Source organism: Amblyomma mixtum, chromosome 1, assembly GCF_055824585.1.
Source record: "Amblyomma mixtum isolate Tamu chromosome 1, ASM5582458v1, whole genome shotgun sequence".
Taxonomy (NCBI): Eukaryota; Metazoa; Arthropoda; class Arachnida; order Ixodida; family Ixodidae; genus Amblyomma; species Amblyomma mixtum.
Window position 1 is genome coordinate 153,725,154 of NC_143012.1, and position 12,375 is coordinate 153,737,528.

The following is a 12,375-nucleotide window of genomic DNA, read 5'->3' on the forward strand; positions in this document are numbered from 1 at the left end:
AATGTCGTCAGCGTACGCCAAGAGCTTCACTTCGGCTGCTTGTAATCTGAATCCGGTAATACTCCTGTTTTTCATTATCTTTAAACAAAGGGTCTCCACATAAATACAAAATAAAAGGGGGCTGAGGGGACAGCCCTGGCGCACCGAACGCTGCACGCTAATGGGGGCCCCCAGACTCTTGTTAACGATCAATCTCGTCGTGCAGTTCCGGTATGCCAGGGCCACACCCTCGAGAATAACAGAACCAACGTTAACATGGCCTAACACTGCAAACAAAAGTTCATGGGCAACGCAGTCAAAAGCCTTTTCTAAATCTATCTGGAGTATAGCTACCTGATCATTAGTGACATCACAGCATTCTAATACACTGCGCGCAACGTGGATATTAGTAAAAATGGACCGCCCTTTAATCCCGCAGGTCTGATGCGGACCAACTAATAAATGGATCACGGTCTGCAACCTTCGTGCCAAAACCTTCATGTAAATTTTGTACTCGACGTTAGTGAGTGCTATGGGTCGATATGCTGCTACCAGTCGTAATCTGTCTGTGTCGTCCGTTTTCGGAATCAGCACAGTATGGGAAGAGCCATAGGACGGAGGCAGTGATTTTAGTTTAAAGGCTTCATTAAAGATGACTGTCAAGACCGGGGAAATTACATGCTTAAATTCTTTGTAGAACGCCGCGCTGAACCCGTCCGGTCCAGGCGACTTACCTGGGTTTAAACTGTCTATTGCTTGCTCGACTTCCAATTGAGTTATCGCCTGCTCTAATCTGTCTTTAGTTTCGTCGTCCAGGCGCGGCATCTCGGCCAGAAACGCCTCCTTAAAAGTGACAACGTCTACCGGATGCAATGCGAAGAGCGCCTGGTAATGCTCGAAAAAAGCTGCTTTGATATGATCGATGTCCGTTTTAGAAACACCTCTCCATTCTATTTCGTTTATGTGGTTTCTTTCGGCGCGGGCTTTTTCTAAACCAAGCGCTCGTTTCGTTGGCGCTTCCCCTGCGGCCATGTCTTCTGCCCTTGCCCTCACCAGCGCTCCCCGATAACGTTCTTCTTCGATAAGCTGTAACTTTTGTTTGGTTTTCCTTATGTCTTCTATCCATATACCAGGCGCTCGGCATTCCTGTTTTATCATCTTCTGAAGCAGAGCCTTTAGCTCCATTTCCTCTTTTTTTGCTTCATGACGTATACAGGTGGCTCTATCTATTGCTTTTAATTTTAAAGTTTCTTTAGTGAGCTCCCACTGCTGCCAAATCCACATGTTACTACTTGGTTCTATTTTTGCTATTTCTTCCCTTACAGCTCGGTTATAAAATTCGTCCTGGAGTAGCTTCTCATTTAACTTCCACATTTCCCATGAAAAACCATTCCCCTTCTTAATGAATCCTATGCAGCATTGAACCAAACAGTGGTCAGAAAATGAAACCGGCAGAACTACATAACTATTGCATTTAGGGACCGTTTCCGCGGATGCATAAATTCGGTCTAGCCGTGCGTGACTTGTGCCCTCGAATCGTGTGTACCTTACAGCACGCGTTCCTTCAAGACACTCTGCTACATCCTCGAGGTTGCAGTTCACAATCATTCGTAACAACACTTCGGTGCTTTTATCCCTGAAACCTCGGACGCTTGTCTTGTCGCGCGCACTAAGAACACAGTTGTAATCGCCCATAACAATGAGCTGCCTGTCCGTGCGAAGCCGTTCTTCTACGCTTTCAAAAAACGCGGCTCGGCCATCAACCACATTAGGTGCATACAGACAAACAATGCGCCAGTCGATGTTACAGAGCGAAAAATCGATGGACACGTATCGACCCGACAGGCACGAATGATGTCCGTGTACTTCTATCCCCGGCAACTTCTTAACAAAAAGAATACAGCCAGCCGATGTGCCTACAGCATGGCTAACGACGGCAAAATACCTAGACGTGAAACGTCGCACCATGCTCCCGGTCTCTTCCTCCCCGTCGACTTTGGTCTCCTGCACTGCCAGTATATCGATATCTTGCTCCGTTACAAGTCGGTACAGCTGGCTTTGTTTTCTTTTACCTGCCAGGCCTCTAACGTTTAGGGTGGCGACTTTAAACGGAGTTGCAGAAGCCATTTTAACTTAGGAAGAAGAGACCGAAAGCATGGTGCTTACCTCTCGCGTCCAGCATGTCGCTAGACGATGCCGTCGCCGCCGGTGTCACCCGGCGCGAGCACGTGCTCCTGGTCAGGCGGCGCCTTGTCGCCGCCACGCTTGTCAGTCGGGACCTTTGGTCGCGGCCGCAGGCTGGGCCGTCGCGCTTGGGGCGTCTTTGCCGGCGGTTCCTCCACGCTGGGCTCTGGTACCTTCTCCCCGTCGGCCTTGGTCTCGGCGTGCGAACGCTTCGCAGGTGTAGTCACGCCGACGTTCATGCGGGAGTCGGCCTTGCCGTCGTGGCTCTCGCTGGCCGCCTTCCGTTCCACTTCCACGTGCACGGGCGGGCTCGCTCCATCTTTGGGCGTCTCCACAGGCGTCGAAGACGAGTCAGCAGCTGGCGACCCACTCTCCTGTGCGACAGCCGTGTCGGTGTTGCTACTCGCAACAGCTGGCTGAACCGCCACCCCCTCCGTTTTGCCCGTGTCGTCGGCACCGCTCGCTGCTTCCTCCGCCTCGACGACGTCCATCAGTTCTGCGGAGTCGCTCGCTGCTACATGCCCGGTAGCCGACGCGTAGGTACGAACGCAGTCAGCCTCCGAGTGTCCATAGCGTCGGCATTTCGAACACCTGGGCACCTTGCAATCGCGGCGAACGTGCCCCGTGCCGCCGCAACGAAGGCACTGCATCGGCCGCCCCGGAACTACCACGAGAGCCAACTCGCCAGCGACTCGTACCTGGTGAGGCAGGTCGTCCACCTTCACGCCTGGCTTCAGTTTCAGGAGCACGGTCCTCGTGGTGGAGCCCTTCTCCTTCATGCCCGCGACGCGCCAACGCTCGCGGGTTACCTCGGTCACATTGCCGAACGCCGCGAATGCCGTACGGATGTCCTCGTCGGCGACGCCGTGAAGCATCCAGTGGAGGCGCAGCTTTACCTGATGGTCTTCTGGGTCAAAAACGATGCAGCGGCGTCCCTTCACTTCCAGCTCCTTCATGGCGGCCAGTTTCTTTGCGGCGTCAGCGCTGCTGAAGGTCACCGCCCACACATGGTTTATCTGGTAAGCCCCCAACGCCACGACGTCGGGGAGCGCACCAACGTTGGCGAGGGCGTCTCTGAAGTCTTCGACCCTGTAGGGCCTCACACGCACGTCCCCGTGCAAAAAAACCGTGTTTAAAACAACACGTCCGGTGGGCAGGGTAGGCAGAACGATCTCGTAATCCTTATCTGCGTCGCTGGCAAACCTGTTTCCGCGGCCGGCAACGGCCGCTATCGCCGCTCCGTGGGAGCCCATGATTCTGCGTCCGTCACGCTCGGTGGCTGGAAGTAGAATGACATGGTATGGCCGATGGCGAGAGACAGTGCTTTCCGAGTCTTTATGTACTGTGTTTGGCCCTCGAGGATGCAAAACTGCGCATGGATACTTCCCTCGCTCGTGGCAACAGCCGCCAAGCGTGCAGTTACCTGCCCTGCGCTTTTCTCAGCCGTTCTGGCGAACCTAAACCACTGCGGCATGCACGGAAAGAGCAGCGGGAGCGAGCCTGTGTTGTTTACACATGGACCGGCAGTGGGTGCGGTGCATGGTGCGGTGGGCGCATATTGTGCGCTTCTGCGCAGTGTTATGCGCACACTGGGCCTCCCAGCTATCTTGGGGCTTTGCTAGAGTTTAATCTGCAGTGTACCCGCCGCGGCAGACGTCAGAATGACAGCCGAGACGCCACGGGTTCGCTTCGAGTTTTGCCACAGTTTCGCGTCCGCACGTACTACACGTTGGACACGTTGCCGATGAGATTGTATTATCGATAACAAAATAACGTCACCTCCTATAGTTGCCTGAGACACTGCGCAACTATGACAGAAAAAAAAAAACGTGAAGGGCGAATAAAAATGCAAAAGAAATGCCATCAGCACTCGGTGTTCCCAGGTGGTCTCCCTCCCAAGTACTGACCGAGCCCAATGCTGCTTAGCTTCGGTGATCGGACGAGAACCGGCGTATTCAACATGGTATGGCCGATGGCGAGAGACAGTGCTTTCCGAGTCTTTATGTACTGTGTTTGGCCCTCGAGGATGCAAAACTGCGCATGGATACTTCCCTCGCTCGTGGCAACAGCCGCCAAGCGTGCAGTTACCTGCCCTGCGCTTTTCTCAGCCGTTCTGGCGAACCTAAACCACTGCGGCATGCACGGAAAGAGCAGCGGGAGCGAGCCTGTGTTGTTTACACATGGACCGGCAGTGGGTGCGGTGCATGGTGCGGTGGGCGCATATTGTGCGCTTCTGCGCAGTGTTATGCGCACACTGGGCCTCCCAGCTATCTTGGGGCTTTGCTAGAGTTTAATCTGCAGTGTACCCGCCGCGGCAGACGTCAGAATGACAGCCGAGACGCCACGGGTTCGCTTCGAGTTTTGCCACAGTTTCGCGTCCGCACGTACTACACGTTGGACACGTTGCCGATGAGATTGTATTATCGATAACAAAATAACGTCACCTCCTATAGTTGCCTGAGACACTGCGCAACTATGACAGAAAAAAAAAAAACGTGAAGGGCGAATAAAAATGCAAAAGAAATGCCATCAGCACTCGGTGTTCCCAGGTGGTCTCCCTCCCAAGTACTGACCGAGCAAAATGCTGCTTAGCTTTGGTGATCGGACGAGAACCGGCGTATTCAACATGGTATGGCTTTTTTTTTCTTTATTTCCTGGCTTTGGAAAACAACACTGCACGAAAAAGAACAGACAAATCACAAAAGCAATAATACAAGACAATGAACACACTGAAGCCATCGGCCATACCATGTTGAATGGCAGGCTTTCAACATGGTATGGCCGATGGCGAGAGACAGTGCTTTCCGAGTCTTTATGTACTGTGTTTGGCCCTCGAGGATGCAAAACTGCGCATGGATACTTCCCTCGCTCGTGGCAACAGCCGCCAAGCGTGCAGTTACCTGCCCTGCGCTTTTCTCAGCCGTTCTGGCGAACCTAAACCACTGCGGCATGCACGGAAAGAGCAGCGGGAGCGAGCCTGTGTTGTTTACACATGGACCGGCAGTGGGTGCGGTGCATGGTGCGGTGGGCGCATATTGTGCGCTTCTGCGCAGTGTTATGCGCACACTGGGCCTCCCAGCTATCTTGGGGCTTTGCTAGAGTTTAATCTGCAGTGTACCCGCCGCGGCAGACGTCAGAATGACAGCCGAGACGCCACGGGTTCGCTTCGAGTTTTGCCACAGTTTCGCGTCCGCACGTACTACACGGTGGACACGTTGCCGATGAGATTGTATTATCGATAACAAAATAACGTCACCTCCTATAGTTGCCTGAGACACTGCGCAACTATGGCAGAAAAAAAAAAACGTGAAGGGCGAATAAAAATGCAAAAGAAATGCCATCAGCACTCGGTGTTCCCAGGTGGTCTCCCTCCCAAGTACTGACCGAGCCCAATGCTGCTTAGCTTCGGTGATCGGACGAGAACCGGCGTATTCAACATGGTATGGCCGATGGCGAGAGACAGTGCTTTCCGAGTCTTTATGTACTGTGTTTGGCCCTCGAGGATGCAAAACTGCGCATGGATACTTCCCTCGCTCGTGGCAACAGCCGCCAAGCGTGCAGTTACCTGCCCTGCGCTTTTCTCAGCCGTTCTGGCGAACCTAAACCACTGCGGCATGCACGGAAAGAGCAGCGGGAGCGAGCCTGTGTTGTTTACACATGGACCGGCAGTGGGTGCGGTGCATGGTGCGGTGGGCGCATATTGTGCGCTTCTGCGCAGTGTTATGCGCACACTGGGCCTCCCAGCTATCTTGGGGCTTTGCTAGAGTTTAATCTGCAGTGTACCCGCCGCGGCAGACGTCAGAATGACAGCCGAGACGCCACGGGTTCGCTTCGAGTTTTGCCACAGTTTCGCGTCCGCACGTACTACACGTTGGACACGTTGCCGATGAGATTGTATTATCGATAACAAAATAACGTCACCTCCTATAGTTGCCTGAGACACTGCGCAACTATGACAGAAAAAAAAAAAACGTGAAGGGCGAATAAAAATGCAAAAGAAATGCCATCAGCACTCGGTGTTCCCAGGTGGTCTCCCTCCCAAGTACTGACCGAGCCCAATGCTGCTTAGCTTCGGTGATCGGACGAGAACCGGCGTATTCAACATGGTATGGCCGATGGCGAGAGACAGTGCTTTCCGAGTCTTTATGTACTGTGTTTGGCCCTCGAGGATGCAAAACTGCGCATGGATACTTCCCTCGCTCGTGGCAACAGCCGCCAAGCGTGCAGTTACCTGCCCTGCGCTTTTCTCAGCCGTTCTGGCGAACCTAAACCACTGCGGCATGCACGGAAAGAGCAGCGGGAGCGAGCCTGTGTTGTTTACACATGGACCGGCAGTGGGTGCGGTGCATGGTGCGGTGGGCGCATATTGTGCGCTTCTGCGCAGTGTTATGCGCACACTGGGCCTCCCAGCTATCTTGGGGCTTTGCTAGAGTTTAATCTGCAGTGTACCCGCCGCGGCAGACGTCAGAATGACAGCCGAGACGCCACGGGTTCGCTTCGAGTTTTGCCACAGTTTCGCGTCCGCACGTACTACACGTTGGACACGTTGCCGATGAGATTGTATTATCGATAACAAAATAACGTCACCTCCTATAGTTGCCTGAGACACTGCGCAACTATGACAGAAAAAAAAAACGTGAAGGGCGAATAAAAATGCAAAAGAAATGCCATCAGCACTCGGTGTTCCCAGGTGGTCTCCCTCCCAAGTACTGACCGAGCCCAATGCTGCTTAGCTTCGGTGATCGGACGAGAACCGGCGTATTCAACATGGTATGGCCGATGGCGAGAGACAGTGCTTTCCGAGTCTTTATGTACTGTGTTTGGCCCTCGAGGATGCAAAACTGCGCATGGATACTTCCCTCGCTCGTGGCAACAGCCGCCAAGCGTGCAGTTACCTGCCCTGCGCTTTTCTCAGCCGTTCTGGCGAACCTAAACCACTGCGGCATGCACGGAAAGAGCAGCGGGAGCGAGCCTGTGTTGTTTACACATGGACCGGCAGTGGGTGCGGTGCATGGTGCGGTGGGCGCATATTGTGCGCTTCTGCGCAGTGTTATGCGCACACTGGGCCTCCCAGCTATCTTGGGGCTTTGCTAGAGTTTAATCTGCAGTGTACCCGCCGCGGCAGACGTCAGAATGACAGCCGAGACGCCACGGGTTCGCTTCGAGTTTTGCCACAGTTTCGCGTCCGCACGTACTACACGTTGGACACGTTGCCGATGAGATTGTATTATCGATAACAAAATAACGTCACCTCCTATAGTTGCCTGAGACACTGCGCAACTATGACAGAAAAAAAAAACGTGAAGGGCGAATAAAAATGCAAAAGAAATGCCATCAGCACTCGGTGTTCCCAGGTGGTCTCCCTCCCAAGTACTGACCGAGCCCAATGCTGCTTAGCTTCGGTGATCGGACGAGAACCGGCGTATTCAACATGGTATGGCCGATGGCGAGAGACAGTGCTTTCCGAGTCTTTATGTACTGTGTTTGGCCCTCGAGGATGCAAAACTGCGCATGGATACTTCCCTCGCTCGTGGCAACAGCCGCCAAGCGTGCAGTTACCTGCCCTGCGCTTTTCTCAGCCGTTCTGGCGAACCTAAACCACTGCGGCATGCACGGAAAGAGCAGCGGGAGCGAGCCTGTGTTGTTTACACATGGACCGGCAGTGGGTGCGGTGCATGGTGCGGTGGGCGCATATTGTGCGCTTCTGCGCAGTGTTATGCGCACACTGGGCCTCCCAGCTATCTTGGGGCTTTGCTAGAGTTTAATCTGCAGTGTACCCGCCGCGGCAGACGTCAGAATGACAGCCGAGACGCCACGGGTTCGCTTCGAGTTTTGCCACAGTTTCGCGTCCGCACGTACTACACGTTGGACACGTTGCCGATGAGATTGTATTATCGATAACAAAATAACGTCACCTCCTATAGTTGCCTGAGACACTGCGCAACTATGACAGAAAAAAAAAAACGTGAAGGGCGAATAAAAATGCCATCAGCACTCGGTGTTCCCAGGTGGTCTCCCTCCCAAGTACTGACCGAGCCCAATGCTGCTTAGCTTCGGTGATCGGACGAGAACCGGCGTATTCAACATGGTATGGCCGATGGCGAGAGACAGTGCTTTCCGAGTCTTTATGTACTGTGTTTGGCCCTCGAGGATGCAAAACTGCGCATGGATACTTCCCTCGCTCGTGGCAACAGCCGCCAAGCGTGCAGTTACCTGCCCTGCGCTTTTCTCAGCCGTTCTGGCGAACCTAAACCACTGCGGCATGCACGGAAAGAGCAGCGGGAGCGAGCCTGTGTTGTTTACACATGGACCGGCAGTGGGTGCGGTGCATGGTGCGGTGGGCGCATATTGTGCGCTTCTGCGCAGTGTTATGCGCACACTGGGCCTCCCAGCTATCTTGGGGCTTTGCTAGAGTTTAATCTGCAGTGTACCCGCCGCGGCAGACGTCAGAATGACAGCCGAGACGCCACGGGTTCGCTTCGAGTTTTGCCACAGTTTCGCGTCCGCACGTACTACACGTTGGACACGTTGCCGATGAGATTGTATTATCGATAACAAAATAACGTCACCTCCTATAGTTGCCTGAGACACTGCGCAACTATGACAGAAAAAAAAAAAACGTGAAGGGCGAATAAAAATGCAAACGAAATGCCATCAGCACTCGGTGTTCCCAGGTGGTCTCCCTCCCAAGTACTGACCGAGCCCAATGCTGCTTAGCTTCGGTGATCGGACGAGAACCGGCGTATTCAACATGGTATGGCCGATGGCGAGAGACAGTGCTTTCCGAGTCTTTATGTACTGTGTTTGGCCCTCGAGGATGCAAAACTGCGCATGGATACTTCCCTCGCTCGTGGCAACAGCCGCCAAGCGTGCAGTTACCTGCCCTGCGCTTTTCTCAGCCGTTCTGGCGAACCTAAACCACTGCGGCATGCACGGAAAGAGCAGCGGGAGCGAGCCTGTGTTGTTTACACATGGACCGGCAGTGGGTGCGGTGCATGGTGCGGTGGGCGCATATTGTGCGCTTCTGCGCAGTGTTATGCGCACACTGGGCCTCCCAGCTATCTTGGGGCTTTGCTAGAGTTTAATCTGCAGTGTACCCGCCGCGGCAGACGTCAGAATGACAGCCGAGACGCCACGGGTTCGCTTCGAGTTTTGCCACAGTTTCGCGTCCGCACGTACTACACGTTGGACACGTTGCCGATGAGATTGTATTATCGATAACAAAATAACGTCACCTCCTATAGTTGCCTGAGACACTGCGCAACTATGGCAGAAAAAAAAAACGTGAAGGGCGAATAAAAATGCAAAAGAAATGCCATCAGCACTCGGTGTTCCCAGGTGGTCTCCCTCCCAAGTACTGACCGAGCCCAATGCTGCTTAGCTTCGGTGATCGGACGAGAACCGGCGTATTCAACATGGTATGGCCGATGGCGAGAGACAGTGCTTTCCGAGTCTTTATGTACTGTGTTTGGCCCTCGAGGATGCAAAACTGCGCATGGATACTTCCCTCGCTCGTGGCAACAGCCGCCAAGCGTGCAGTTACCTGCCCTGCGCTTTTCTCAGCCGTTCTGGCGAACCTAAACCACTGCGGCATGCACGGAAAGAGCAGCGGGAGCGAGCCTGTGTTGTTTACACATGGACCGGCAGTGGGTGCGGTGCATGGTGCGGTGGGCGCATATTGTGCGCTTCTGCGCAGTGTTATGCGCACACTGGGCCTCCCAGCTATCTTGGGGCTTTGCTAGAGTTTAATCTGCAGTGTACCCGCCGCGGCAGACGTCAGAATGACAGCCGAGACGCCACGGGTTCGCTTCGAGTTTTGCCACAGTTTCGCGTCCGCACGTACTACACGTTGGACACGTTGCCGATGAGATTGTATTATCGATAACAAAATAACGTCACCTCCTATAGTTGCCTGAGACACTGCGCAACTATGACAGAAAAAAAAAAAAACGTGAAGGGCGAATAAAAATGCAAAAGAAATGCCATCAGCACTCGGTGTTCCCAGGTGGTCTCCCTCCCAAGTACTGACCGAGCCCAATGCTGCTTAGCTTCGGTGATCGGACGAGAACCGGCGTATTCAACATGGTATGGCCGATGGCGAGAGACAGTGCTTTCCGAGTCTTTATGTACTGTGTTTGGCCCTCGAGGATGCAAAACTGCGCATGGATACTTCCCTCGCTCGTGGCAACAGCCGCCAAGCGTGCAGTTACCTGCCCTGCGCTTTTCTCAGCCGTTCTGGCGAACCTAAACCACTGCGGCATGCACGGAAAGAGCAGCGGGAGCGAGCCTGTGTTGTTTACACATGGACCGGCAGTGGGTGCGGTGCATGGTGCGGTGGGCGCATATTGTGCGCTTCTGCGCAGTGTTATGCGCACACTGGGCCTCCCAGCTATCTTGGGGCTTTGCTAGAGTTTAATCTGCAGTGTACCCGCCGCGGCAGACGTCAGAATGACAGCCGAGACGCCACGGGTTCGCTTCGAGTTTTGCCACAGTTTCGCGTCCGCACGTACTACACGTTGGACACGTTGCCGATGAGATTGTATTATCGATAACAAAATAACGTCACCTCCTATAGTTGCCTGAGACACTGCGCAACTATGACAGAAAAAAAAAAACGTGAAGGGCGAATAAAAATGCAAAAGAAATGCCATCAGCACTCGGTGTTCCCAGGTGGTCTCCCTCCCAAGTACTGACCGAGCCCAATGCTGCTTAGCTTCGGTGATCGGACGAGAACCGGCGTATTCAACATGGTATGGCCGATGGCGAGAGACAGTGCTTTCCGAGTCTTTATGTACTGTGTTTGGCCCTCGAGGATGCAAAACTGCGCATGGATACTTCCCTCGCTCGTGGCAACAGCCGCCAAGCGTGCAGTTACCTGCCCTGCGCTTTTCTCAGCCGTTCTGGCGAACCTAAACCACTGCGGCATGCACGGAAAGAGCAGCGGGAGCGAGCCTGTGTTGTTTACACATGGACCGGCAGTGGGTGCGGTGCATGGTGCGGTGGGCGCATATTGTGCGCTTCTGCGCAGTGTTATGCGCACACTGGGCCTCCCAGCTATCTTGGGGCTTTGCTAGAGTTTAATCTGCAGTGTACCCGCCGCGGCAGACGTCAGAATGACAGCCGAGACGCCACGGGTTCGCTTCGAGTTTTGCCACAGTTTCGCGTCCGCACGTACTACACGTTGGACACGTTGCCGATGAGATTGTATTATCGATAACAAAATAACGTCACCTCCTATAGTTGCCTGAGACACTGCGCAACTATGACAGAAAAAAAAAAACGTGAAGGGCGAATAAAAATGCAAAAGAAATGCCATCAGCACTCGGTGTTCCCAGGTGGTCTCCCTCCCAAGTACTGACCGAGCCCAATGCTGCTTAGCTTCGGTGATCGGACGAGAACCGGCGTATTCAACATGGTATGGCCGATGGCGAGAGACAGTGCTTTCCGAGTCTTTATGTACTGTGTTTGGCCCTCGAGGATGCAAAACTGCGCATGGATACTTCCCTCGCTCGTGGCAACAGCCGCCAAGCGTGCAGTTACCTGCCCTGCGCTTTTCTCAGCCGTTCTGGCGAACCTAAACCACTGCGGCATGCACGGAAAGAGCAGCGGGAGCGAGCCTGTGTTGTTTACACATGGACCGGCAGTGCGTGCGGTGCATGGTGCGGTGGGCGCATATTGTGCGCTTCTGCGCAGTGTTATGCGCACACTGGGCCTCCCAGCTATCTTGGGGCTTTGCTAGAGTTTAATCTGCAGTGTACCCGCCGCGGCAGACGTCAGAATGACAGCCGAGACGCCACGGGTTCGCTTCGAGTTTTGCCACAGTTTCGCGTCCGCACGTACTACACGTTGGACACGTTGCCGATGAGATTGTATTATCGATAACAAAATAACGTCACCTCCTATAGTTGCCTGAGACACTGCGCAACTATGACAGAAAAAAAAAAAAACGTGAAGGGCGAATAAAAATGCAAAAGAAATGCCATCAGCACTCGGTGTTCCCAGGTGGTCTCCCTCCCAAATACTGACCGAGCCCAATGCTGCTTAGCTTCGGTGATCGGACGAGAACCGGCGTATTCAACATGGTATGGCCGATGGCGAGAGACAGTGCTTTCCGAGTCTTTATGTACTGTGTTTGGCCCTCGAGGATGCAAAACTGCGCATGGATACTTCCCTCGCTCGTGGCAACAGCCGCCAAGCGTGCAGTTACCTGCC

The 12,375-nt window shown here is 53.8% G+C and overlaps 1 protein-coding gene and 12 non-coding genes across 13 annotated transcripts; all 13 read right to left on the reverse strand.

Moving 5' to 3' along the window:
• Nucleotides 1-2,165: 2,165 nt before the first annotated feature.
• On the reverse strand, nucleotides 2,166-3,416 carry LOC149368472 (uncharacterized). Its single transcript, XM_089569890.1, has one exon. The coding sequence runs from the start codon at nucleotides 3,414-3,416 to the stop codon at nucleotides 2,166-2,168; it is 1,251 nt and encodes a 416-aa protein (XP_089426016.1).
• A 605-nt stretch (nucleotides 3,417-4,021) lies between these two features.
• Nucleotides 4,022-4,140, reverse strand: LOC149368473 (5S ribosomal RNA). Its single transcript, XR_016288012.1, has one exon. It is a non-coding gene; the product is annotated as a 5S ribosomal RNA (ribosomal RNA).
• A 1,358-nt stretch (nucleotides 4,141-5,498) lies between these two features.
• LOC149368474 (5S ribosomal RNA) lies at nucleotides 5,499-5,617 on the reverse strand. The gene has a single exon (XR_016288013.1). It is a non-coding gene; the product is annotated as a 5S ribosomal RNA (ribosomal RNA).
• Nucleotides 5,618-6,164: 547 nt separating this feature from the next.
• LOC149368475 (5S ribosomal RNA) lies at nucleotides 6,165-6,283 on the reverse strand. Its single transcript, XR_016288014.1, has one exon. It is a non-coding gene; the product is annotated as a 5S ribosomal RNA (ribosomal RNA).
• Nucleotides 6,284-6,828: 545 nt separating this feature from the next.
• LOC149368476 (5S ribosomal RNA) lies at nucleotides 6,829-6,947 on the reverse strand. The gene has a single exon (XR_016288015.1). It is a non-coding gene; the product is annotated as a 5S ribosomal RNA (ribosomal RNA).
• A 545-nt stretch (nucleotides 6,948-7,492) lies between these two features.
• On the reverse strand, nucleotides 7,493-7,611 carry LOC149368477 (5S ribosomal RNA). Its single transcript, XR_016288016.1, has one exon. It is a non-coding gene; the product is annotated as a 5S ribosomal RNA (ribosomal RNA).
• A 535-nt stretch (nucleotides 7,612-8,146) lies between these two features.
• LOC149368478 (5S ribosomal RNA) lies at nucleotides 8,147-8,265 on the reverse strand. Its single transcript, XR_016288017.1, has one exon. It is a non-coding gene; the product is annotated as a 5S ribosomal RNA (ribosomal RNA).
• A 547-nt stretch (nucleotides 8,266-8,812) lies between these two features.
• Nucleotides 8,813-8,931, reverse strand: LOC149368479 (5S ribosomal RNA). Its single transcript, XR_016288018.1, has one exon. It is a non-coding gene; the product is annotated as a 5S ribosomal RNA (ribosomal RNA).
• Nucleotides 8,932-9,476: 545 nt separating this feature from the next.
• On the reverse strand, nucleotides 9,477-9,595 carry LOC149368480 (5S ribosomal RNA). Its single transcript, XR_016288019.1, has one exon. It is a non-coding gene; the product is annotated as a 5S ribosomal RNA (ribosomal RNA).
• A 548-nt stretch (nucleotides 9,596-10,143) lies between these two features.
• On the reverse strand, nucleotides 10,144-10,262 carry LOC149368481 (5S ribosomal RNA). The gene has a single exon (XR_016288020.1). It is a non-coding gene; the product is annotated as a 5S ribosomal RNA (ribosomal RNA).
• A 546-nt stretch (nucleotides 10,263-10,808) lies between these two features.
• Nucleotides 10,809-10,927, reverse strand: LOC149368482 (5S ribosomal RNA). Its single transcript, XR_016288021.1, has one exon. It is a non-coding gene; the product is annotated as a 5S ribosomal RNA (ribosomal RNA).
• A 546-nt stretch (nucleotides 10,928-11,473) lies between these two features.
• On the reverse strand, nucleotides 11,474-11,592 carry LOC149368483 (5S ribosomal RNA). Its single transcript, XR_016288023.1, has one exon. It is a non-coding gene; the product is annotated as a 5S ribosomal RNA (ribosomal RNA).
• A 548-nt stretch (nucleotides 11,593-12,140) lies between these two features.
• LOC149368484 (5S ribosomal RNA) lies at nucleotides 12,141-12,259 on the reverse strand. Its single transcript, XR_016287671.1, has one exon. It is a non-coding gene; the product is annotated as a 5S ribosomal RNA (ribosomal RNA).
• Between the last annotated feature and the right edge of the window lie 116 nt (nucleotides 12,260-12,375).

What these genes read in the sequence shown, in the direction of transcription:
- LOC149368472 (XM_089569890.1), bottom strand. Translation starts at nt 3,416, where the DNA reads ATGGGCTCCCACGGAGCGGCGATAGCGGCCGTTGCCGGCCGCGGAAAC.